General features: G+C 35.2%; 1 protein-coding gene across 3 annotated transcripts; it reads left to right on the forward strand.

Moving 5' to 3' along the window:
* Positions 1-8: 8 nt before the first annotated feature.
* Positions 9-27,524, forward strand: Dora (zinc finger SWIM domain-containing dorado). Of its 3 annotated transcripts, none has more exons than XM_081993188.1 (33): positions 9-255; positions 1,883-1,996; positions 2,053-2,204; positions 2,670-2,823; positions 2,882-2,976; positions 3,037-3,212; positions 3,272-3,399; positions 3,477-3,659; positions 3,714-3,920; positions 4,219-4,423; positions 4,572-4,841; positions 7,043-7,252; positions 7,351-7,553; positions 7,652-7,790; positions 8,515-8,695; positions 8,783-8,987; positions 9,041-9,204; positions 9,268-9,357; positions 11,039-11,243; positions 11,302-11,489; positions 11,546-11,840; positions 12,027-12,139; positions 13,556-13,680; positions 13,831-14,013; positions 14,140-14,263; positions 14,321-14,400; positions 14,459-14,543; positions 15,062-15,228; positions 15,983-16,256; positions 18,971-19,183; positions 19,491-19,675; positions 19,753-19,892; positions 27,385-27,524. In XM_081993188.1, exons 3-33 carry the CDS (start codon positions 2,093-2,095, stop codon positions 27,449-27,451), a joined length of 5,166 nt encoding a protein of 1,721 aa, XP_081849314.1. In that variant the 5' UTR covers positions 9-255; positions 1,883-1,996; positions 2,053-2,092; the 3' UTR covers positions 27,452-27,524. The 3 variants fall into 3 exon arrangements, with proteins under 3 accessions (XP_081849314.1, XP_081849317.1, XP_081849306.1); XM_081993191.1 differs by having other exon boundaries at positions 11,302-11,486; XM_081993180.1 differs by having other exon boundaries at positions 9,041-9,357.
* The last annotated feature ends 321 nt before the right edge of the window (positions 27,525-27,845 follow it).

A 27,845-nucleotide genomic window follows, 5' to 3' on the forward strand; every position in this document is an offset into this window, starting at 1 on the left:
GTGGCAACGTCACTATTTGACAGAAAAGGGTTCGTCGGCCATGTTTGTTGTCGTTTAAGGAGTGAAGTCGGGTTGTTCTAAAAATTCGTCCCTTTTTTGCAATTTTTAAGTGAAACTTTGAGATTTTTTCGATTATTTGACCTTATTCAGCCGTCTTCCTGACTATGTTAAGTTAGGAGGCTCACTAGAGCCTTTACTGTTGGTTTAATTTGCTTTCGTGTCCCCCTTCCTTTGTCCTGATTGAAGGGTTGTTAGGTAGGTATTTGATCATTAATTTATAATCTGATGATGGTGTTTATTTAACATTTGCGGTGAAACTTCTTGCGTGCTATCAATTTTATTATAGAAAACCATCATTTATTTCCTTGGAATACCTTGAACAGTTCTTTGACTTTTTTATTGAACTTTTTATTGGCCAAAGTTTCAATAATAATAATGTTATTGTCCAGGATATTGTGACTTGAATAATTTACTTTTCTTGACAGACACTCTATTTTATTGATTGATGCACTTCTTACAAATATTAAATGAAAAAGGATATTTTTTTACTTCAGGTCTTTTGTCTGATTTGTTAACCCTGGGTCATTTGGGGGTCAAGTTTTAAATATATCATAAAGGAAGTCACAAATAGATTTACATTTCATTATGAAGTTCAACATTCTTCATTTCATTAGTCTACCAATATGACCAACCCTGTAGTTTGAATTTAAGTATTTTTTAAAGTTTCTGATTAAAATATATGAATAAAAAATAGAACACAAATAGTTTTTTATTTGGATTTTGATGCAGTATGTTCATCTGTAGTACTTGGCCAATGTAAGGCTGAGTTTATAGATACAATAGGGCATAACACAAATATTCTGTCTAACCAATTAAAATGAGCCACAAAAGTCATTTCAGGAAAACCCATTTTGATTGGTTAGACATCAGTGTTTTGTGGTGTAGTGTCTGATTGTGACAATCTATAAATATGAAGTGCATTAAAATAGGTTTTCTAAGATTATCTGATAACTAGATACTCCTACTTACTTTTCTAAAAGGTATATTGGGGTTACTGACATGTAGTAATAATTAGGAATTTATATGTAGGTATAAGACACTTAAAAACTACAAAATTAATTAGATATAACTATGCTAAATGAATAAATATTGTACAATTTATGTGGGTGTAAAAAATAAAGTTTTGGTAAATGAAAGGAGGTGGCTTCAATGAACATCTTTTGAACAGCAAATACTTATTCAATGTATGTAAAAGTATTTTCTAAGGTTTTGAATTTATTATCCATTCTAAGTTTTGTCAAACAGCTGCTGTGAATTGTATAAATGAAAAACCTTTCATATTTTTAAAATTAATGGGAATATGTCTTATGTGAGAAAAATAAAAAATGTTCAATGGCATTCAAAGTTAAATTTTTGATAAAAGCTGATAAACTTAATTTCTTGTTTGGTAGGAATAACTTTGCTATTTAACCTTTTTCTCTTCAAACAAAGTGGTGTGGGTGGTCCTAAGTTGGTTTGCTTTTGAAGGAAATGGAATATCACAAGAAGGGCAATTCATAGAAACTTCATATTTGAGGCTTCTTTCAAATTAGGGAGGAAAATTTTATTTTCTATAGGAGTCCTAGAAAAATAGATTGTTAATAAGGCTGGAAACCAACTCAATTCAAGAGATAACTAGAAGTAGGCAAAAAATCAAAGAAAAATAAGATGATGTAACAAAGTCTGATTGTGACAGTTAAGAAAGCACATTCAAAACATTGGCCTGTCTTTTACATTACCTCAAACAGTATTTTGAAATACTGTCAGTAATATTGATAGTGTGAGGGCTGCTTTAGGAAAACAGTAATTTTTTGTCATTTAACATAAATCTGTATTATTGTAGAAAATCATTCATACTGGCGAGACGCGGCGCCCAAGGGGCCCAACAGGGCCAAGCCGAATTGGCTGACGATATTTTAGAATGGGCCGAACGCGAAGATCATGTGGTAGGAGATCGGTAAGTCTTAGTTTGATACTTCCGTGAAAACATTTACAAATTGTGATGATTTGTAGGTTGAGTTTTGATGATTCGGACCGTTTCGAGGAGGACTCAATGTGCAGTTGGAGCTCCGAACCGGAAAGTATATGCAACAATTGGCGCGGATGGAGGAAACCGTTGAATGGGCAAGGAGGATTTTACGGGAATGGACGGAAAAAGGAGGATGGTAAGCTTTTTATTTTTTTTTTTATTTGCCATCTGGTTAATGTGTTCATAAATAACTAACAGTAAATATATAAAGTTGAGTGTTGTTTTATTTTATTCCTGGGTTTGTGTCTTAATTATTATATTTTCATGGTACAGAGTGTCACAGAAAGTATAGCAGTTTGAAAAACTGCTGTGAAGTTATTAATTTAAAGACTGAGGTTACCGTTACATGCTAAAATACTAGAAAAGTCAACAGTGGGCTAGAGCTACAGCAAGAAACCCAGAAAACCCTTTTTACAGAATTAGTTTCACTGGAAATTTTTGAATTACCTCATGGTCTAAGTTGGCCTGACCTGAGATTGTGCAGACGATTTCTACTGTGAAAAGTACTAGACTTTATAACCTGCATCCTGACTAAACCGTCTGCGCCACTCTGTATTTAAGTCCGATTAAAATAATATTCTTAAACTCAATGTGTTTGCAGAAAATGCTGTACCATCTCTGACAGAATTAGCTGCAAAATGCGTAGCTTCTCACATTCCTTTCGAACTGGTTGAACACGTGTACCCTCCGGTTCCGGAGCAACTTCAATTGCGCATAGCTTTCTGGAGTTTTCCTGATAACGAGGAAGATATCAGGTTCATAAAATTGAGCTATTTTTTTGGATTTCTTACTTTACTCTCTCTCTTATCTCAGGCTATACTCTTGTTTGGCTAACGGTTCGGCAGATGAGTTTGTGCGTGGCGAGAATTTATATAGGACTTATATGGTCAAAGATCCCTTACAAATTGGTATGTCTCTGCAGTTGAAAATTGATTAAATTATGTTTATGAGTGTGTATTCTCCAAAAGGTTTCCATTTGTCAGCAAGTGTGCAACAGGCCAGGTTCAACAATGCCACATCTCCCACTCACAACGTTGCCGTTACATTCGACAGACGAAAGATATCGTCATGCAACTGTACGTGTCAATCACAAGCGTACTGGTGTTCGCACATTGTTGCCGTTTGTTTGACGAGAATACATTGGGTGAGTTAATAGTGCTCAAGTAGCCAAGTATTTGAAATCTAACGTTTGATGGGTTACAGCCTCATTTAGTTACGTTGAGGGCTCCTGTATCTGAATCCTTATCAAGACTACATAGAGAACAACTCCAGAAGTTTGCGCAATACTTAATTAGCGAGTTACCTCAGCAAATATTACCCACAGCTCAAAGGTAAGTGTTATTTCTGTTTTAACATGTTACACTGTATTGTCATTTTAACGTAATACTAAACAAAACGTAATGAAAAGATTGTTGGACGAGTTGCTTGGCTCTCAACCATCAGCAATTAATTCGGTATGTGGAGCGCCCGATCCAACAGCCGGCGCCTCTGCCATGGACCAGACGTCCTGGTATTTGGACGAAAAGACGTTGCACGACAACATCAAGAAGATTTTAATCAAGTTTTGTGTACCTGCCCCGATGGTTTTTAGGTAATACCATTTTTCGCGAATATTCGCTCTAACCTATAACAATCTGGATCTTAGCGATGTGAATTACTTGAGCACAGTGGCGCCTCCAGCGGCAGCCGAATGGACCTCGTTACTCCGTCCGTTGAGGGGCAGGGAACCGGAGGGAATGTGGAACTTGCTCAGTATAGTTCGGGAAATGTTCAAGAGAAACGATCGAAATGCAGTTCCACTTTTGGAAATTATCACCGAGGAGTGCATGGCCTGCGAACAAATACTGATTTGGTGAGTGTGTGTTATTTTACTAGTGAATGTACTTTTTAAAAAAAGTATCAAATATATCTCAATATGATTCAATTAATCCAACCAAGTTGAATAAATTGATTCTAGAGGTGAAAGTAAACTGCATAATTTCTTTTAACGGTTGTCTGTGACCACTAAGGAGCAAACTAGTTGAGATGACCAAACGCAAATCAAATTTCACATAAAAAGTTCAATATTTCAGAGACAAATGTTCTCTCAGAATAAAAATGTTCCATTAAGGACATGATGTGTAAACTGTAATGCTATTTGTTCAAAACAGGTGGTTCAACACCAAAGTGGCACTTTTAAGCGGCAGTGCAGGACACGGAGGCAGTGGCGGCGGCAAGCATAACAATATTAACAGCAACACGCACGCGTCTCAACATGCCGGAGCTTCATTGTGTGACGAAATCGTCGTTTTGTGGCGACTGGCTGCTTTGAATCCAGGACTTGCTCCTTCTGAACGTGACATGCTACACAATCAGGTGAAAACGATTATCACTTTATTATAGATAATCGATTTCTATTAGTGTGTTTTTTAAAGTGGCTTTAAACACATTTTTATGGAAAATTGCTCCATTTACCAGCTGTCTGTAATGAAAGTTTTAATTGTAATTGTTTTTTTTTCAACAGTTTACTACTTGGCACTTGAAAATCTTGGAGAAGGTGTCAAAGTGCCGAAACACCAACTCGTCGGCGTCCAACTATTACAAGAATTCCAGTTCCCTAAAAGCGGATTTGGAGATTTTCACGGGTTTCAAACCGGCTATCGAAGCCTGCTACTTAGACTGGGACGATTATCCAATGCCCGGGATAACCTACACTTCCGATATTAATCCGATGTATCATTGTCCGTTTACTTGCTTCAGACATGGCCCGGATAGCGCCAGAGGCGAAAGTCAGGTAAGTTTTACCTTTTCTGCGAATGTTTTGAAATTCTATTCGTATATACAGGGTGGTCCAGTTTTAAATGTCAATAATTCACCAATCCATAACCAATTAAAAAATAAGTTGACATTCATTATGTCATTTTCCTGAAAAGTGCTTCCTAAGGAAAATACAGTCCTTCAAATTTCTGTTTAAAAAATCATTTTTTTTTTGTCATAATTGTCAGACCGTTGGAGCAATATTGATCAAATTTGGAACAAGCACTTTATTACACGTTATTACGGTCAAAGACCCAAAACTAACCTAACCCAACTTAAAAATTGTCTGGGAAACGGAAAATTCACTTAAGAAGTTTAAAAAATATTATTGTAGCCAGTTTTCATAGTTTCCAGACAAACTAAAAGACTTTAGTTTTGAAAATTGAATTAGAAAAGATAAAAATTTCAGAAGCTTAAAAGTTGTGTTTGTAACCAGTTTTCATGCAAATCCAGAGACTTTAATACTAAAAATTGACTTGTAGACATAAAAACTACTTTTTAAAGAATTTGTTACTACAAATTCATACATTTAAACCTTAAAAATTGACTTGAACCCCAAAATGTGACTGAACTAATGAAAAGTGACATCAGAAGGTTAAAATTTGCATTTGAAGTAAGTTTTCATAATTTGAAGACAAATTTCAATATTTTAGTCTTGAAAATAGTCTTAGATGCAGGACATTGACATTAGATTCATGAAAATTGTCTTGAAAACTAACTTTTCGTGCTTTTTACTTTGTTTTTCATTTTCTTCGAATTCTGGACTATTTTTAGTGCTTCAAAACTGCTTTCAGCTTGGAAAATCGAGTTTCAAAACTATCTTCACCAAGTTATTGACATAGCAAACTTAAAAAACAATTTTTGCATTCTTCATAGACTTAAAATGGCATTCCAAGCTTTGTCACTATTAAATCGACTTCTAGACACCTCAGTGCTAAAAATTCGGGTATTTCTTAATAAACTAGACTGTTTTTAGTGTTTTAAGGCTGTTTTCAGTGCCTCAAATCGAGTTTCAAGACTATCTTTACAAAGTTTTTGACTTGTTGTTGTTCAAGACTATGGTCAGTGTGTCCACTGACCATAGTCTTGAAAATGTTATTTCAAGCTTCTTCACTATTAAATTGACTTCTACACTCATAGGTGCAATAAATTGTAGCATCTCTAAGAAATTCAGACTGTTTTTAGTGCTTTTTAAGACTGAAAAATTGAGTTTAAGACTATTTCCAAAAGTCAAGTTTCTTCAGTAATAAATGTAAAAAATGTTGGTACCAAATGCTACAATAATAGTCTTGAGAACTAATTTTTAGAAATAAAATAGTCCGAAAATTTAATTTACTTCTAGACTTGTTGTCCAGTCCAGAAAATTGAGTTGTACACCAATTAAAGTCTTGAAAATATACTTTTGGACTCTCTTTAGTCCTAGTAAAGTCAGTTCTAGCATTAAAAGTCAACTTTTATATTATTTTTAGTAGTAAAAAATGAGTTTCATGCACAATACAATCTTTGTCTTGATTTCCGGACTTTTTTAGTTCTTGAATGCCAGTTTCAGACACTCAACCAGGATGGCAGTCTGAGAAAGCGAATCATAAGACCATTCCTAGTAGTAAAAAAGTTTTTAGACTATTCAGTACAAATTTGGACTTTCACAAGTCTTGGATGTTCAGTTTTAAACTATAAAACGATTTTTTAAATTGAAATTTGGAGGACTGTATCTTCCTTAGGAAACCTTTTTCAGAAAAATGACATAATGCAAGTCAACTTATTTTTTGATTAGCTATCAAATGGTGAATTATTGGCACTTAAAACTGGACCACCCTGTATAATATTTGATGAGATAATCGTGGTTTTGAAGCGTAAAAATCACGGAAATTTGTAAGGTAGTATGCGAAAATGCTGATGAGACCGAGAAGCATTAAAAACCGTGACAAAGATAGTCTGAAACGTCAAAATGACGTTTAAATTTTTAAAATGTTCTTGTAAAAAGATCTCTAGTAATACAAGATCAAGAAATTGGTAAACTTAAATGTAAATGAGTTATTCGACTTGTTATAGAAACTAGTAGATATGACCTTAATCTCGCCCTCTTTTTTGTCTACTTTGATTTTGAACAAGTGGACAGTGTGTAAAACTAATTTACCATTATATTAAAAAACACTTTTCTACATAATGTCTTAACAGGTGACACAAGTGAACTCGTCAAAAGCGGTGTTAAACTGCGAACAAGTTGCGCATCCGCACCACCATCGTCACCATTATCACGCTTTCCGCAATCATCGATTCGGATACTTGAACGTGATGTCGCTCAACCCGGTCGAATATCCTCGTCTCGAGCAATTAAACGAACGGGACGGTAATCGGTCTAGTGTCAGCAGTGAAGGTTTTTGCGAGGTTAGTTCTGTTAATATACTTATGTGGTGGTTTCTTCTTGAACACTGACGTTACAAACCGAAAAATGTCATATTTTGGAGCATTATTAAATTTTTTAGGTGGATGACGACATCAACATTTTGCGAGTTCGAAGCTACTCAAATGATTCGGATTCCCAAGAAGGCGGTGGTAGTGACTCTTCTAGTAGTAGTGGAGGTAGTAGCCGCGACAGTAACACGCCCGTGGACCCGTCAGCAGCTGCTAGTGCACTTATTCCCAAGGCAGATGAGGCTAGCACGTCTACAGCCGAAGACCCCAAATGGTAAGTGAAGTTTTGTTACTGATTTGTGGTGGACAAAATTATCAGAAAAAAATACGTTCCTGGTTTTGATACCATCCTTGAAACGAACACTATTTTAGGACGTCATATGAAGCTCCTCCACAGTCAACCGACACTGAAGAAGAATCCAGAAATCAGTCAAAAAACGAGTTGAGTAGCTCTTCGGAATCACCGAATTCCGGAGACGAATACAGCTTATACTTTTATAATGCTAAAGAGGTAAGCAAAAATGTTAACTTAACTTAATAACTAGCGTTTTTTAAAAAGTTTGATTCACAACACTTGACTGCCGAAACTATAATTTTTTATATAAAACTTAAAATATATTTGAACTAGTATACATATCTGAAGAGGTTTAGAAATTTGTTACAAACTTACTTGTAAACAGCATTAGCTGTTTCCATTCTTTTGTTTTTGTCAATTAATCGTATATTACAGAAAAAACATTTATCTCACTCACTACTCTCACCTGATTTTTAATTTACTCTCGTCCAATTGGGAAAAATTTAACCACGTTCTTACAGGTCGATAAGGCTACAATGCCTTTCATGGCATGGCAAATTTAAAACTGATGACATTAATAATCGTGTTATCGTAAAATAATAACAGGCTCAATTAAGTGGCGCTAAAGCAGGCATGTTCTCGACGTTTAACTGATATTTTGCCGTGTTATCGCCGTTGGTGGCATTAATATTGTCATCACAGAAAATATTGTTTATTTTTTTCAGCTGCGTTGGCAAAGTTTACTCCGCGATAACTAACTACAATAATTCTGAAACAATCTGGTGTGATTGTTTACCAAACGTAGATTTTCTTCTTGTTTGTTAAAATTAAAATACAGGATGTTTTTAAAACTCTTGCTTTTATTGCTGCTAGGATAAAAATTAAATCATTTTAAATATTGCTGCTAAAAAAGTTATACTACCTGGATCTCTATTTTTAGGAGGGTACGTCCGATAAAACTCCTTTAGCTAGTGGCCAAGCGTCTAACAACCAATCAGACGATGCTGGAGAAGAAGACGTTTTCTCAGAAATTCGAAAATGCAATGATCCTTGGGATGTGCTTTTTGCTCGTGCAGAGGGTTTACACGCACACGGACACAGCAAAGAAGCTTGTATATTAGGTTAGTTCAGATGTGTTTCAATTGGACTTTAAGGATGAAAGAAAAATATTTTTAAAGATGTTTCAAGAAGAAATTCTCATTTCTCAGGTGTAAAGTTAGCTGAAGAGCTATTAGCCAATCCACCCAACTTAATGATTGAAGTACCACAACTGCCTAAGAAAAAGGGCAAAAGACCTCATTTGAACCCAGCCACTCATCAATTAAGCGTCTTAGCATCAGCCACGTTGTCAAAGGGTGCATTTTTGTGCTCTGTACTGTCGGAAAATCCTGAACACTTTCATCTCGCCTTTAGGTACACATTCAATTTTTAATATTACAATAACTCAGCAAATACGTTGATTTTAGAGTGGGCATGTTCGGGTTGGAGATGGCTAGACCACCCGCTAGTACTAAACCGCTCGAGGTAAAATTGGCGAATCAGGAGACCGATTTAGTTAATCTACTAAAACGGCTTCCATTGGGTCATAAAGAGTTGCAGATATTGAGAAAGCGGGCTGAACAGATCAAAGGTGCATTGTCTATGCGTTTACATTGCACAGGGCTTAATACACTTCCGAAATTTTATGTTTTAGATGGCGCTTTAAAGGCACGAGGCGAAGCTATGCTGCCGATAATGTTGGCTAGTTTTATCTTTGACGCTTTGGTTATACCTTCAGTTATCGGTGAGTTCTTGGTTGTTTGATTAATTAGTCTTGTGTTTCGTTTTTTTTATTGGGTTTTATGTGAAAGGTTGTAGTAAAAAGTACCTTATTACTGTTCTCGCGGAGTGAATTTACCCGTGCGTCACGAAGGCTACGTCATTTATAATCATATGAATCAAATCAAGTTTTCGTCAACAAACCTGTTGTGTTCATATTATAGAAAAGGGCGTGTCTAAAGTTTCGTCACGTTTAAAATTTTGCGTGTATTGTCAGTCAGAAAGTAGAGATCTTTGGCTGCAAATTTGCACTAAAACAACCTTATACCAAAGCAAATCAAAAATATCTTGACCGAAATAACATTTTTTATTTATGAGAAGTCTCCGTTTGGATCATAGAATTCCGTCTAAATTTGAAACCTAATTTATTTACCAAAATTCGCAGAGATGTATCACCAATATGTAGTATTTCTTTAACTTTAAGCTCTTGATTTAGGTTCTGGATGGTTTCTCTAAAATAAATACAACAAATTAAAAATTTAATAAGACTCAGTCTCAGAAATCTCAGTCTCTGGAAACAATGAAATGTTAATAGATGTTTCTTACAAAAGTAGATATATTTTACTATTATTAACATACTATCGTTGTACATATCATATAATGTATTTCGAACATCCATTTTAATGCTTTCAGATAAATCAGTGGTCTTGACCCGTCGATAACGTCTCAATTTAGGTTTTCTAGGTGAGGAAATCATAAGATTACTTGCTTGCTTTTCCCGAATCGAATAAACAGTTTTGCGGGAAATTTTCAAAGCAGCTACAACCTTCTAGTATCAAAAAAAAATACATCAGTAAGAATATGTAAGGTCTTAAAATTTCTTATTTTCTTCCTGAACAGATGATAAAGCTTCTAAAGGTCCTCCATTAGTTTTTTCCAATTCAAAATATTCACAAAGGTTAAGAATTAACTGCTAGGCTTGTCTGTAGAGAATTTTTCCAGGCATTTTCTAAAAAACTACTGTAATAGTAAGTAATTCCGAATTTAGGAAAAACCAAATGGCTAAATAAAAACCATAATATACACTCCCACTTTTTTTTCAAAACAGGTTAGTAATTGTGCCAATTTTGGTTAGATCGTGACAGCCGACATAAAAAAAATAAAAATATTAATAACAATATTATGAAAGTACTTACAGTATGTTAAAAGCGTAGAAACAATAGCTCTTAAAAGAACTGTGGTGGTGTGGTGAATAGAAAACTTTATAAATGATTAACAACACAAAGAAACAGAAAAGAATTATTAGTAAACAAATCAAATAAATTTCGATGGTTGTCAAACTGACAATGACTGAAATAGAAGCGCTAATCAGTAAATGTTTTTTTTTGGAAGACATTCACTTAGATATTTACCCTTTCTGAAAGTGAACAATAGACAAGGATGAAGTCAATAATGCATGTCTACTTCTAAATCACAAGGGGATGACGCACGGGTAACCTCAGACCGCGAGAACAGTAGGTTTATTAACATTTTGATTAGTTTCTCATTCATTCAGAATAAGGATTGGCCATAGAAGTTAGGTCTTTTTAATAATCATAAAAAACAAGGATCTTTTCTTTGTTTCTGTGGTTTATCATTTTCAAATATAACTTTATTTCCACTTTTTTAACCTTATTCCACATTTTTTCAAGTCAATATGTCTGCAGGTCGGGATAGGAACAAAATAATCACATTACGACTCCCCACCGACGAATCGTTAGCATTTGAAGCAGCAGTGGTAGCTCTAGGACTGAAAGCCAACGTTTCAGAGGCCGATCATCCATTATTGTGCGAAGGAACTAGACGACAAAGAGGCGAACTTGCTATCGCCCTTCTTACGTTTTATAAAGATGACTGTTACAAGATTTGTAGGTAGGTTTTGCTGTCTTTATGTGGTTTACGGCAAATTTGAGAGACGTGCACTGTTTAGGATCATGGACAAGTTGCTCGATCGAGAGGTTCATCAATTGCTCAAAACTCCACTGATCAGTTCGTACTACACCAATAATCCTCCGATCCGAAGCCAATACAATCAACCGAGACGGGAAGATTGCGACAACGCTATCGCTCCTATTAGTCCTTTCATGCCGGCGCCGGATGCGGTGGCCACCGAATGCAGTGAGCCTTTTTATATCTGACTTTTATTGAAATAATAAAAACGATTTCCGCGGCAGATAACGGAAGCAGACCGCATAGTTCGACCAGCGCTGAAGTAGAGCAGGGAGGAGCGGTCGGTAACATGCCGCCAGGTCAACCCGGAAACCAAATGGGACAGGGCGCAATCGCGCGCAATAAAGAAAGCAGATACAAGAAACGCGCTTACCCATCGATACCCAATCAACCGTCGGAAGCTGGAGCGCACTTTATGTTTGAACTGGCCAAGACGGTGCTTACCAAAGCTGGAGGAACCAGTAGTACGTCGCTTTTTACACAACCTTCTGCAACTCAAAGTCATCACGGACCTCACAGGTCAGTCATTGAAAATAAGGGGAGTTGCCAAAACATTGACCACTGTTTTAAGTTTTAATTAATTCATCAGACTTAAATTATTCTGACTGATTAAAACAGTATTGAAAGTCGGCGCTGATTATTTCGAAAGTAAAGACTTAATCGTTTAACACTACAAAGTTAATATGATGGTATTTTGAATTTTAGAGCATTGCATATGTGCGCCTTCCAACTAGGACTTTACGCGTTGGGACTGCATAACTGTGTCAGTCCTAACTGGCTCAGTCGGACTTACAGTTCGCACGTATCGTGGATTACCGGTAAGTTATTTTGTTTGTCAATTTTTAATATTAACCCCAATAATTTTTGCTTCATTAACATGTTACATTGGAGGTTTTGGAGGTTATAATAATTAATTAAATAATCCATTGGTTAATATTAAGCCTCTTTCTAAAGAGAGATGAACATAAATTAACCAGGGGAGTAATAAGTAAAGCTGGGTTTATACAGCGCACAATCCATAACTTAATGCATAACATTGCACAAGAAATCACAAGTGTTTCTTTTTGGTGTTTATACAGTCGCACAACATATAATTTTTAACCAATGAAAAGAGTTTATGACAACACGTGATAAATGTCATTGCAATGTGAAATGTTATTTTTCTGTCACTTGCCATTTGTCAATCATGTCAAGCACAGATAAGGACGATTGTAAAGTTGGAAAAGGGAAAAAAAAACATTTTTAATAACAACAATATATTAGAATTCTCCATATTTAGAAAGCCAACACAAACCGACCATGCCATCCCTGATGATTCCAACCACCACTCGCAACACAAGATGGCAGCGTTCAGGTGTTATTATTCCATGCTATTTCCTGCATAGAACAACCTACTGATAAATAACTGAAAAACAGAACTGGCAATACTACAAATTTTTATTTGGAATTGAGAATATTCTTACTGCAGAGTGAGGGCAGAAGACCTTGTTTTGGGATAATTGGATTTTTTGTCTTGTCTTTCTGCAGGAATGGCCCCACAAGAGCTAATAACTTATGGAACAGTTCTGGAGTCATATGCGTATATTTGAAAAACTGCTCTGTATCATGTTTTTCTGCAAATTTTTCTATTCATAGGTCGCGTTTTAAACCTCCGTATTCTCCTTGTCTTGACATCTAAGCTTAATGCTGTAGTTGCAGCACCCATCAAGAGTAGAAGTCCCAATTGTTGCCAAGGTTCCATCTGCAATTGTTTAATAAATTCTTGATGTAAAGAGAAACTAATTAGCTCTAGATAATGTTTAATATAAATCAACAACAAACCACAATTCTTGAACAATCCAAATCCACCATTCATAAACAAAACAATAACACAATACAATGACGGACGGCGGATGTCAAAATATGACATTACAAAATTTTGCGTATGCGTACAGTTGTTTTCGCATAAGAATTGCATAGAAAGTTAAAAATTATGAACTTTCTATGCGGTATTGTGCAAGTGTTATAAACGACAGTAGGCATTACTGTAAAGCCAACTTTCTATGTTATGCATTATGCGCTGTATAAACCCAGCTTAAGATGACTTGTTCAACTCTTGTAGTTACAAATTAAGTGAAATAAACTTTTCAGTAGGCAGTTCAGAGAATTTCATTTTGATTATCTGAATTTTTTATGGAAAACAATGAAAATTTTTACTATCTAAAAAGAAGCTCTAGATATACATTTCATGTTAGGTCAAGCTATGGAAATTGGAGCTGCGGCCATATCCTTCCTCATAGATACATGGGAAGGACACCTAACGCCTCCGGAGGCTGCCAGCATAGCAGATCGCGCTTCTAGAGGCTGTGACATCAATATGGTAAATACGAAAGTTTAGAAAGCATTTTTTAAGCTTTCATAATTTATTATAAAACGTTTTTTCAAATTCTGTTCAATAACATAATAGTACAGATTTTAGACATGGCAAATTATTATAAAATTATCATGTATGTATTTCGTTCTCAATAAGGTAAACGCTGCTGCCAATTTGGCTTTATCGGTGCTGCCACATTCGCACGCTCTGAACCCGAATGAGATACAACGCGCTATTCTGCAGTGCAAAGAACAGAGCGACGACATGCTCGAACACGCCTGTTTGACAGTAGAGAGTGCCGCCAAAGGTGGCGGTGTATATCCAGAAGTACTATTTCAAGTAAGTTTGTTTCAAACATTTTTCTGTCTTATTGTTTATTAGTAAAGTAAGTAAAAATATTTTATCCCAGATCAACCCTTCACTTTTTTAAATTTTTGTTGAAAGAATGGTTTTGTATACTTACAGGTGGCTAAATATTGGTATGAATTATACGTTCGACATACGCCCGGAGGCGAGCAACTTATTGATAGTGACGTTCCGCCTCACGATGCTTTAATTGATCCTCATGCTCAATTAGTGGCCTTAATAGGTAGTTTATCTACCACTTTTGTAGAGTTTAAAATAGTCATTTTTATAATATTTCTAGAACAACCGGTTGCTTCCGACGCCGGTCCGCCCACTGCCACTCCAGTTGTGGTTACTACTGCACCACCGCCTCCTTATCAAGTGAGATTTCAATTTTTATTTTTGTCACTCGATCCGATTTGATTTGTAATTTTTATAGCATGGTGCACCTCCCGTTGGTATGTACGTGAGTCACTACAATTTTGTACCAGCCCATCCTGCGGGAGCGCCAGTGGGTTATGCTAGTAAGTTGTTCGGTTTTAAATTTCCCTAACTAAACATTTTGGTTCTGTTCTGTTCGGTTATTGGCGTTTTTCATCCATTTTTCTGAGTGAGTTACAACGTTTCAAGAATTGGAAAAATTATATTTTTGGTCAAAAGTGCCATTTTTACTTTACTTTTCAAAAAAATTGAATTTAATAGGGGTCTTTTTTAACTACTTCTTGAGGTACAGTATATACCATTTTGTAGTATTTTGTATCCTCTTTCTAATGGCGATTTAGCGAAATTGATTGGAGTTCAAATAAAAAAGATACAACCTTTCAAAAATTGAAAAAATGACATATTTGATGAAGAGTGCAATTTTGGTAAATTTTTATTTTGCTTTATAAGGGTTCCAATGCACAGCAAAAAATATATTTATACCAAAGGACCTTAAATTAGGTGAAATAACCAGTTTGAACCTTTCGAAAATTGGGAAAATATAATTTTTTGTCAAAATTTTCAATTTTTGTTTTATAAAAATTAATAATTTTGTTATCAGGCCCTCTACAGCCGATCGCTGCCACTACACCTCACGTACACGTACAATATCAATTCCCATATCCACCACCACCGCCAATGCCGCCAACGCAAGCAATGCCACCTTTTCCGCCGCCACCGATGCCTCCCGCCTATGCGGCTTTACCGCCACCAGTGACATCTCAAGCGGTCAGTAACCTATTTATTAAGTGTAATTATTAAAGTATTCATTCATTTTTTAAGATATTGTTTAGTAATATTTATATTTTTTGTTTTCTGTACTCTTGGTTATATGCAGTACAACATTTTTCGTAGTTTACATCTCAAATACTATTACTGATATGGAGAGCGATGGTTTCAAGCAGTTGACGCGTATTTTTAAAGTCAACATTAAGTTGTGATGAATGACGTCAGAGAATGGTTTTGTTGAAGTAGTGTTGAGATTGTGTTGGAACTGTTAAGCTGGTTGGCAACATTTTTCTTGTTGACTTAAAAAACGGGATTTTGTGATCGATGACACTACTGACTTTGCTGAGTATTTTACGCCTTTTCTATTTTCCTTAATCAACAAACACAACAAACAATAGCAAATGCCGGAAAGGCTAATACATAACTTCAAAAAAGCTTACATTGTCATTGGTCAAAATTGACTTCCAACATGAGATCAACAAATCCATCAGCTCTGAGGCTTGGTGGAAAGTTGAGGCTATGTTGTTTTCATCACAGATTTATGTTGACTTAAAAGACAGTGACAGTTGGATCCACCATTAATTCATCAGCACTTTAAGAACACTTTTTATAAAATTGTGGTGCTTGTGTTGGCAACAATACCTAAACTGTTGACTTTAAAAATACGCGTTTGTTTACAAACAGTCTGACATGTTGTCAGTTTTTTTTGAACTCTTGTGTTAACTAATGAGTGAGTCACACTGTATAATTTCAGGTACCGTTTTCGAGTACGCCACCAGTGGCGGCGCCCTTCTCTCTACAAACCGCGCCGCAGTACGTGTCGCCGCCCACTCAATACGTGAATGCAACTGTTCCCAATCAGATCCAACAGCCGCAAGCGGGAGTGTATTCCAGCCCACCACCGGCCGGAACTTCGGCTCCACCTCCGCCGCCTCATCTTCAGTACTTTGGGGCGGCGGCACTGCCCATGGCTCAGCCACCACCTCGGCCAGTACCACAGCACTTATATCCACAACCACCTCCGACAAGTAAGCTGTTTACCCTCTCCTTTTAAATGAAAATGACAAATTGATAGTTGTTGTGGAGTTGTAAGACAAATGACAAACTTACGTCATACTAAACTCTTTACAGATAATAATAATGGCGTTTATTTAGCATAAAAAAAAGCTATAAATATAAACATTTACATGGTCAAGCGAATAAAAAACAGGAATTAATGACACTCAAATAAAAACAATATGAACTTAAATCTACAAACAAAACAGAAAATTTTAAAATTAGAAATTAACATTACATTAAAAGAATATGTTTTCTTAAAGATTTCCTAAAATCGGTAAGAGTGTTGCAGTTTTTCACATAGTTAGGCAGCATGTTAAAATCATACACAGAATTGTGCATCTGACTAGTTACTGCAAATATAAGGCGGTAAAAGTTCGTGTTTTATTTTAAAAACAATGAGTGGCAAACACGATCATTTGTTTAATACACAACATATTCAAAACATTAAGCATTGTTGCGACAGGGGTGTATCTATTACACTTCAATATACATCTCATGGCGCGATTCTGGACAATCTGAATTTGATCGATCTTGAAAGCAGGAAGACTGTATAAGAGGGAACAAAACTCGAGATGTGGAAGGGCAATGCTGTTGTATAATAGCAATTTAGTACTTGTTGTTGACTTCCAACTCAAGCAATGTATCCAACCTTTTTCGCAAATTTTCTTGTTATATAATCAGCATGTGCGTAGAATGTTAAACTCTGATCAAAAATGACACCCAAATATTTTATTTCATTTTCATGGATTATTTTTTGGTTGTTAATAACTATATTCAGACTTTGAAAATTTACAGATTTTAAACTGTGTTTCTTCCCAAACAAACAAAATTTTGACTTTGACGCATTTACACAGAGCCAGTTGAATAAACTGTCCAAGTCACTATTAACAGTCCTCTCCATAATATCCAATTCACCTCCCGCTATAGTCAAATTTTTACCCTTTGAGAATGACGTCATGCAGGTGAAAAAACACGCATGTCTGGAATTAGATCACAAGTTTTAACCTACAAATGCTTTGAAAAATTAGTGTGTTCAGAAGTGACTGATGATCAATTGGGACGACATCTGGAAACTGTTTCTTTTCGTACTCCAAAAAAAGCAGCACATTTAGAACTAGCATTTGGGCTTGCTCATTGTAGCGCATCATTTTTATACCTTTGATATTTGTTTATATCAAACTGACAGTAAATGTCAACGTTTTTAATTTGACAGGACGACAAAATTAACAACGTGCCGTTTTTGCTAAAATTGTTTATTTCATATGTTTGATATGCGACAAACAAAGATGTAAAAAGATGACGTCATTCTCAAAAGGTAAAAATCCAACTATATGTACAACATTGTGTCGTCAGCAAATAATTCCAATTTACACCCTCTCACCGCCCCCACTATATCGTTAATATACAGAAGAAACAACAACGGTCCTAAGACGGTTCCTTGCGGTACGCCATGTCTAATACATTGCGACTGTGATGTGTAATTTTTTAATTTAACCTTCTGGTATCTGTCACACAAATATGATTTGAACCATCTCAGAACCGTACCGCCGACACGCTCTACGAAAATCCAGAAACACTGCCAACACAAAATTACCCCTGTCCAGCTCACTCTTGAAAGTATCACATAAATTCACTACCACAGACTCAGCATGAATGACGCTCACGAAAACCAGACTGATTGACCAGACTACAATAATGTTATTTTTGTTACAATATTCCTGTAGTTGCTTTTTAACTGCAATTTCCAGTACTTTTTCGTACACCTCTATAGTGTTGATTGGCCTAAATTCATTATATCGAGTAGTATTTGGTACCTTAGGAACAGGAACAATAGTAGACTCTTTCCACTTACGTGGAAATTCTCCACTGGACAGTGACGTATTGACAACATTCAACAAACGATCACACGCCACAAAACAGACATCACACAGAACCTTTTTTAGATATGCCACTTAAACCTCCCCCAACATTTTTCATATCCTTCAAAATAGATTTAATATCTCCCATTGATAAGCTTTCGAATCTTGTAAGATTGTAGCAAGTGTTGCAGTCTTCGATCGCCACCTCGCTCAATGTGGAACTCACAGGAATACCCATTAAAATGTCGTCTATGCTTTTTACAAAATATTTATTGAATTCCTGAGCAATTGTATGATCATCTGAAACCCTACGATCTTCAAATTGAATTTCAGTCGGTAATGAACTGTTTTTACCTGGCAACAATGACTTAAGTTTTTTCCACATTTCACGAGGGTTGCTTCTGTTGTCATCAATAACTTCTTTGTAGTATCTTTCTTTTTCAATTTTGATCTGCGCCACCACGTAATTACGGATTCTTTTATACTCATTCCAAATTTTTCCCGTACGGCACGAACGTACAAATTGTCTCTTATTTTCATGTTATCCTTTACATTATTTGTTATCCAGGCTTTGTTTAAATGCTGTTGTTTAACTATTCTTACATTCCGTGGACACATACTATTTAAGATACCTACTATCCCTATTCCATACAGTACTCAACATACAATCATGCAATTTATCAACATCATAATTTCTTAAAGACCTACCATGTACCACAACATCAGCATCCCCACCACAGATATTGTATATTATCATCGTAGCGCAGAAATGTGTGTACAAATGTTAGTATTGTCTCACTGATGTTGTGATTAATAATTAACAGTAGGAGCAGCTCCGGCATTCATCAGACCTCACAGACCGCAACAGCTGAATCAAACGCAGTTACGTTACTTGTTGATTGCGTATCGAGTGGGTATGTTGGCGTTAGACACGTTGGCGAGACGCGTGCACGACGACCGACCGCAGGCCAAATATGCGCGAAATCCACCCTACGGCGAGGATGTCAAATGGCTGTTGCGGATATCCAAGAATTTGGGTAAGAGCTCGATAAAAGAACAAACCTCACTTAGTGAATATTATTTATTTCGTTAAGTTAAGTACAAACCGCAATCAGCATTTAACAAATCTTTCAGGTCATTATTCCCTAAGTTTAATACTTTAGGTCAGCAGTTCTGAACATTTTGATAAGTAGAACCCTTATGAATGTCCACACATGTTTTTGACAATTTTCTGTTATTTTTTTAGTCACTTTTTTGAAGATCTTTCAGATACACTACTTATATTCTTTTCCTCACTCCAGTTGTTGTAATTGTCAAATGAATATAACTTGTGTTATTGTTAAGGCACTCATCATCTTCATCACTTCTGCGTCTGCGTGGTGAATTCGATTGTAAGCCCGTTCGTGTTGCATGATGTAGCGATCGAGGCTGCTCAACACCTGTCGCGGAATAATCCGGGATTGGTGATGCAGCATCTGCGCACCGCGTTGTTGCCGTTGGTCAACAAGTGTCAACAAATGTATATACAGGTAAATCCATAATCAGACTAAAAGCAGTCATAACAGTAAAAGAAACTAACGAAGTTGCTTATAAACTGTTTTTCCAGTGTATGCATCAGAAGTTGTACCACTTGACGACGGCTGATTATGAAGATTTTGTCAGTATCGTGTTAGCTGCTAGAGCAGCATTCCACATCACGCCAGAAGGCAATGTACAATTTAAAGAATGGCTGTCTTCAATAAGGAGGTAAGTAATTAAGTATTCATATAACCCGATTTCTTGCTGGTTCTTTTATAAGATTATTGTCACTTAATTGACGTTACTATTATAAAAATTATAATAGTAGTGGCAATATATAGACCACCAAGCGGTAATGTTAAGGTATTTTTTGATAAATTAGAACTTTTACTTCAAACAATATTTAATGAAGGAAAGTCAATCTTTCTCGCCGGAGACTTTAATATAGAAATGGTACAAGAAAACCAGATGAGGTTTGAATTTGTTGCAATATTAAACACTTTTAATTTATATCTCTGTGTACTCGAAAATACAAGAATTACAGCCACTTCAAAGAGCTGCATAGACAATATTTTAACAAATTCAGACTTAATAGAAGCTAGTGTAATAGAGAATTGGGCATCTGACCACATGGCACAGAGAGTTCTTTTTGAAATTCCAAACGAGGTTATAGATATGGATACGCAATACAAGCGGTTTTTCACGGAAAATGCCAAAAAAAAGTTTCTGTGAGACCTAGGTAGGCAAAACTGGGCAGACGTGTACCAATCAGATAGTAATAACATAGATCAACAGTGGAGTAGTTTTATGAACACTTTCACTCCGATTTTCAATCAGAACTTCCCTCTAAAATTGATTCAGACTAAAAAACAAACGAAAATAAAATTAACCAACCCCGAATTAAGTGCTTGCAAACATAAATTAGATATTTTATTAAGTCTTAGCAGATTAAGTGATAAATATAAAACTGAATATAGGCAAACAAAGAAAGAATATGATAATATACTAAAATTAAGTCACATAAACAAATATGAAAATAAAATTAGAAATTCAGATAACAAAATGAAATGTATGTGGTCAATTACCAAAGAAATAACAGGGAAAGCAAAGGGTAAAAGTGGGATTCAAATAGAGGGAAGAGCTGATTGCATAGCCAGTTCGTATAATAACTTTATACATTCAATTGTACCTAATATGCAAAAACATCTGAAGAAAATACCGTTTTCACACAGCATAACTAAAAATTGTCAATCCATGTTCTTAAACCCAGTTACACCAGATGAAATATGCGAACTGGCAAGTCAAGTAAAAAATAAGCTTAGTAGCGGGCTAGACGAGATACCATCTAGCATCGTAAAATGTTCCGCTCTGATTCTAAAAGACATACTCAGTTACCTAATCAACAGCTCGTTTGTGAATGGTAAATTTCCCACTGAGTTGAAAACCGCGCTAATAAAACCACTTTATAAGAAAGGCGATCCTCAAAGCTTTGACAGCTACAGACCTATCAGTTTACTGCCAAGTTTTTCAAAGCTCTTTGAACTCGCCATGGCTAAAAGAATTGTCGATTTTATGATCACTAATGAAATATTTAGCACTAGCCAACATGGATTTCTAAAAGGCAAATCAACTCAAACAGCCATATTTGACTTCAGCAAAAGGGTTTTGAATTTCATGGAGAATGGTAAGCCAGCAATGGGGATATTCCTCGACTTATCAAAAGCATACGACTCTCTTGATATAGATTTGTTGATGTTAAAGCTTGAAGCGTATGGAGTGCGGGGATGCGCTTTGGGGTGGCTGTCATCTTTTCTAGAAGATAGAAAACAGGTTGTCGCTATAGAAAAACACTCGGTTTATGCCAAATCTAATTCACTGGTTAATAACATAGGAATCCCACAAGGCAGTATCTTAGGACCCACTTTATTTTTGATTTTTATTAATGACTTACATTTCACTGCAATGAAGCCTGATCAGTACGTTATAAGTTTCGCGGATGATACAAACTTAATTTTAGGCAACACAACTGCAGCTAAATTAATAATGGATACGAAATATTTAACTGAAGACATCCTCAATTGGTTTACTAAGAACAAATTAATAATAAATACAGATAAAACTAATGTAGTATATTTTAAAACAAAGCGAGACAGTATCAATGAAGTGGAGATCTTAAATAGTACAATCAAAACAGTGGACAATGCAAAATTTTTGGGTATTTATATCAATAAAAATATGGATTGGTCAACTCATATTGAACACTTGCTGGGAAAGCTTAGCTCGATAACTTATGGTATTAGAGTAGTAGGAAAATATCTAAACGAAAAATCATTGAAAATCCTTTATTTTGCAAATCTGGAATCTATAATGAGATATGGAATAATTTTCTGGGGAAGGGACAGCCATGTTAGGAGCGTCTTTGTCGCACAAAAACGATGTTTACGGATAGTAAAAAGAATGGACTTTAGACAATCGTGTAGATCAGTTTTCAGAAGCAGCGGTATCATGACAGTCTATGCCTTATACATATTTGAGTGTTTGATGTTTGTCAGTAAGAATAAAAGCTTATTTGAAGAACAACATGAAACTGGATATTTTACCAGAGCGGAACATCTTACTTATGCTCAGCACAGACTCCAGCTATCAGAAAAAAACCCGGAATATATGTGCGTAAAATTGTATAATAAGTTGCCTTTAAGTATAAAAAAAATCAATGGATGTAAACGTTTTAAAAATGAAGTAAAGAAACTTTTGCTTGAATTAGAGCCATATTGTATTGAGGATTATTTAAGATAGTAGAATTTTGATATTGTATACTGTAATTTTTCTACATTATTTATTTTTCTTGACGTTATTTTTATTTGTTATTGTAATAACCAATTGGAGATTAATAAGTTGTGCAGGTGTTCAAAATAGAAAATCAACGAAGAGAGATGAGTTATTGCAAACCAATGCTCACGACACTATCGAGCTTCATAAATAACTTTTATCAGTTTGCAAACCGGTTGTCACAGTATCTACTAGTTTTGCCCAGGGAGGAATTCAGAGATTATCTTAAATTTACACTCATCTCAGACTCAGTGTTTTCTTATAGTTCACTCAAATTAGGGTTCCTTTCTTAAGTCCACCTTACTTTCTGTATTAATTAATTAGTTTCAATGAGATCCTAATGTGAGGGTGAGTGAATATAAAAAAACTATGTAAATAATGAAAATATCTTAATGTTTGTTAGAAAGAGAAGTACAAAATGCTTCAATTTAACCTAACTTGACTTATTGTAGATCAATTGACTGGCGAGGAAAAAATATTATTAAAGAAGTGAGTGAAAAATTACAGCTAAATGAATCTGATTCAATTAATGTATCTAAGCAATTTCTTTTTGACAATGGCAATCATTCCCTTCTAAAAACTTTTTTAAAATAAAATTTGTTTATGTTGTCTATTTTGAATCTGAAAACCACTGATCTCAAAATTACTTTTTTCCTACTGAAAAAGGTACTAAAATGTAACTTTGCCTATTCTATAATTTATCATTTATTTTCAAAACTTTTATCTAATTAATATCAATCTAATTATTATAATTTTGATATGATCATATTCTCAGTTCTAATTGACAAAGGCACTTAAAATTGTCACAATAAATAACTACATTATCACAGTGACAACAATGATTGGAAAACGACAGATAAAACCTGATTTTATGAAGTTGAAATTACAATTTTACGGAAAATTAACAAAAGGGGCATTTTTAAAGGTTACTAAAACTTGACTTTTTAGAAACTTTAAACGATGGTGTCAAATAGGACAAAGATGGTAAAATTGTCCAGTATTTAATAGGTTAAAATTGTGATTTTTATTTAAAACTGCCAAATTTAACCTAAATGCTAATATGGTTAGGTTAGGTTAGTTATTAGGTTACTTTTTAGGCATTTCTGGTGTCTTGAAATAGTCAAACGACGTCACAGAGACTGTTTTCATCTAGAAATTGTCAGAATTAATGTCATAAGGACTGAAAATGTCCGAAAAGTGTCAATTACAGTCAATCATTGTTTTTCGGCGTTAAAATTGTCAAAATTGACGTTTGAAGCCTTTTTAGTGTCTTGAGTTAGTCAAATGACGTCACAGTGCCCGCTTCTGACTAGAATTTGTCAGAAATGACGCGAAAAAGATTGAAAACTGACCAAAAAGTGTCAAATACAGAAAAAAAATGATTTTCTGTCTTGAGTTGTCAAAATTTACGTTTAAAGTATTTCTGGTGTCTTGAAATAGTCAAATGACGTCACAGAGACTGTTTTCATCTAGAAATTGTCAGAAATGACGTCATAAGGAGTGAAAATTGTCCGAAAAGTGTTAATTATAGTCAATCATTGTTTTTCGGTGTTAAAATTGTCAAAATTGACGTTTAAAGCATTTCTCGTGTCTTGAAATAGTCAAATGACGTCACAGAGACGGTTTTCATCTAGAAATTGTCAGAAATGACGTCATAAGGACTGAAAATTGTCCGAAAAGTGTTAATTACAGTCAATCATTGTTTTTCGCTGTTAAAATTGTCAAAATTGACGTTTAAAGCATTTCTGGTGTCTTGAAATAATCAAATGACGTCACAGAGACTGTTTTCATCTAGAAATTGTCAGAAATGACGTCATAAGGACTGAAAATTGTCCGAAAAGTGTTAATTATAGTCAATCATTGTTTTTCGGTGTTAAAATTGTCAAAATTGACGTTTAAAGCATTTCTCGTGTCTTGAAATAGTCAAATGACGTCACAGAGACTGTTTTCATCTAGAAATTGTCAGAAATGACGTCATAAGGACTGAAAATTGTCCGAAAAGTGTTAATTACAGTCAATCATTGTTTTTCGGTGTTAAAATTGTCAAAATTGACGTTTAAAGCAGTTCTGGTGTCTTGAAATAGTCAAATGACGTCACAGAGACTGTTTTCATCTAGAAATTGTCAGAATTGACGTCATAAATACTGAAAAATGTCCGAAAATCGTCAAATACATTCAATCACAGTTTTTCTGTTTTGGAGTTGTCAAAATTAACTTTTTAGTCATTTATGCTGTCTTTAAGTAGTCCAGCGACGCCACAGAGACTGTTTGTATCTAGAAATTGTCAGAAATTACGTCATAAGGACTGAAAATTGTCAAATACAGTAAAAAATGTTTTTCTGTGTTAGAGTTGTCAAAATTGACTTTTTAGGCATTTCTGGTGTCTTAAAGTAGTCAAACGACGCCACAGAGACTGTTTTCATCTAGAAATTGTCAGAAATGACGTCATAAATACTGAAAAATGTCCGAAGATCGTCAAATACAGTCAATCACAGTTTTTCTGTTTTGGAGTTGTCAAAATTGACTTTTTAGGCATTTCTGCTGTCTTAAAGTAGTCAAACGACATCACAGAGACTGTTTTCATCAAGAATATGTCAGAAATGCCGTCATAAGGACTGAAAATTGTCCGAAAAGTGTCCAATACAGTAAAAAATGTTTTTCTGTGTTAGAGTTGTCAGAATTGACTTTTTAGGCATTTCTGGTGTCTTAAAGTAGTCAAACGACATCACAGAGACTGTTTTCATCAAGAATTTGTCAGAAATGACGTCATGAGGACTGAAAATTGTCCGAAAAGTGTCAAATACAGTCAATAACTGTTTTTCTGTGTTTGAGTTGTCAAAATTGACTTTTTAGGCATTTCTGGGGTCTTAAAGTAGTTAAATAACGTCACAGAGACTGTTTTCGTCTAAAAATTGTCAGAATTAATGTCATAAGGACTGAAAATGATGATAATATGGTTAATTTTCCAATTTTATAACGTGTGATTCATCAATTTTTACCTTGAAAAAATGATTTTAACTTGAAATAATCATTTGGATTGATTTGACTACTTCTCCAACTCTAAAATACAGTTTTTTTTTAAGTTTAAAGACTATATCAATTTGACCTTCTTGTTCGTAAATTTAATTAAGATAGTTGGAAACACTTTTACATATAAAAGGTAATGTTTTTACACCAGAAATTTGTGGTTAGGATATTGTACACAGATTTTGCATACCCTCTGAAACTAGTAGTATCGTAAACAATAACAAAATCTTAAAGATATTACTAATTGTTTTGCAGATGAGTGAACTATCTGCTCTGCTCACATTTATATAACTCATTCGCCACTCACTTATTATATTACGGTGTTTTTGCATCAAATTAGGCTAATCACAAACATTTAAGATGATTTGTGAATTTAGCTCTTTCTTCTGACCATAGATGTCCTGGGCATAGTTTTGAAATCCCCATTTTCTGTGTTCTAATTTTGAGATATGTTCTACAGGGTGTCCCGCGAGGTAAGGGACAAAATTTCACTACGTGTTCTTTAGGTGAATTCGAGTCAAGTCCGCAAATGCTTCCTTACCGAGATATGATTTTTTAAATTTAATAGTGATTTTGTACCGAAAACTACAATGGCTCTCATCCACATCATTAAAAGGGCTAGACTATGCTTACAATGGGAAAATGGACACTTTGAACAATTATTATAAACAGTTATTTTCCAAGAGGTATTAATTTTTTTTGTAAAAAAATATTTTTGTGAGGTTATTGTACTTTTCAACACAATAAAACTATTAAACTGAAAAAAATCATATCTTGGTAAGGAAGCATTTGCGGACCCATGTTCATAGAACATTTTCGACTCGAATTTACCTAAAGAACACGTAGTGAAATTTTGTCCCTTACCTCGCGGGACACCCTGTATATGTTTGTTGAGACGAGTTACTCATTTTTTCTTTGTTTATTGGGTCTTACGTCTCACACAAAAAAAAGGTGTGTTGGGAAAATGGAATTTCGCACTATTTTCAACTAAGTTGAAAATAACATTAACCTAGTCGTCCCAACACAAAACCACTGACTTAGGCTCGATCTTGTTACCTAAAAACGCTGACGTTTCAGTGAAAAATCTACCACCGTCTTCAGAGAATCTAAAAAAGAAAGAACACAACGGCAGAACACAGAAAACAACAACTTAATAAATATTAAACCTGATAATGTTCAATTTGGAACTCTGAGAAGGGTTTTGTCAATAAAAATTGACATAAATTTTGACTCTTGTCATTCCAATAGGAAAGGTTATCTATTGTTGTAGTGAAAGGTGGGTTTTATAATGAAAACAAAATTACAAGAAATTTCAGTTTCGTTTGATATGACCAAGTGTTATCTCCTTCTCTAGAATATTTATCCAAGTTTGGTCAATATTAATAGAGGATGTAGCAACACAGGAGTCATGGTTTAATCTAATATATGCACTTTCTTTTATTTTACGTCTTTTTGAAAAAGTTTCTTTGGTTATGATACTACATTCATTCCATTTGACTCTATGATCATTATCAAACGCGTGTTGACATATATTAGATTTGTGAAAGTCTCCAGTTCTTAAATAATTTTGGTGTTCTTTAATACGTTTTTTTAAAGGTCTGGAGGTTTCACCAATATAAAATTGATTGCATTCGCAAGGAATTTTATATATCACGTTTCTTGTAGATTCATTTTCATTGTGAGGTTTTGTTGTGTTCTAATTTTGAATCTTTTAATATCCTAATCTCATAAATGTTCGTGATTTCACTGGTATCTTTTTAAATAAGGGCGTGGATTTTTTTGTCACCCGATATCTTAACAAGAAAACGTTTAAAACGTACTAATAATTTGAAACTTTCTCAGTTAAAGAAAACTATATTTTCAGATCCAAGTCGTGCAAGAAAGACCTCTGGCAGCAGATTAACCAGGCACTGCAAGCAAACTCTAAATGACAAAGGCCTGACCTCGTCGCGCAAACTAGTTGTACGTTCCGACGCCTCTCTTTAACCGACTCCGATATCGCCGACATCAGTGTACAACCTCCCGCGTTGCGCCCTGTCTTGTTAACCGCGTATTCAGATTTGGAGAACGCCGGAGCCGCAGCTGCAGCAGTCGCTACGATTGAGAACAATCCACATCAAGTGATGCCTGAAAGTGCCGCCCAAATTATCTCAGGCCCCGCCATTTTTCATCAGCAATCAATCGAAAACAACGATCAGCCCCCGGTTCCCACTTTAATGGTGCCGGTGACGTTCGAAAATTGTCCACCACCACCGCCTCCGCCCTCCGTTCGCCTGTTTCCGCCCAGATTTATACCCGAAATGGAGGTGCACGCGCCACCTGGCG

Source organism: Ips typographus, linkage group LG1 (genome assembly GCF_016097725.1).
Source record: "Ips typographus isolate SLU linkage group LG1, UJ_Ityp_2.0, whole genome shotgun sequence".
NCBI lineage: Eukaryota > Metazoa > Arthropoda > Insecta > Coleoptera > Curculionidae > Ips > Ips typographus.

Bases quoted from the DNA above. Each gene is read 5' to 3' on its own strand.
- Dora (XM_081993180.1), top strand. From the start codon at position 2,093: ATGTGCAGTTGGAGCTCCGAACCGGAAAGTATATGCAACAATTGGCGC. The intron at 2,977-3,036 runs GTATGTCTCTGC...ATTCTCCAAAAG, and splicing joins CAAAGATCCCTTACAAATTG to GTTTCCATTTGTCAGCAAGT. The intron at 19,676-19,752 runs GTAAATCCATAA...CTGTTTTTCCAG, and splicing joins GTCAACAAATGTATATACAG to TGTATGCATCAGAAGTTGTA.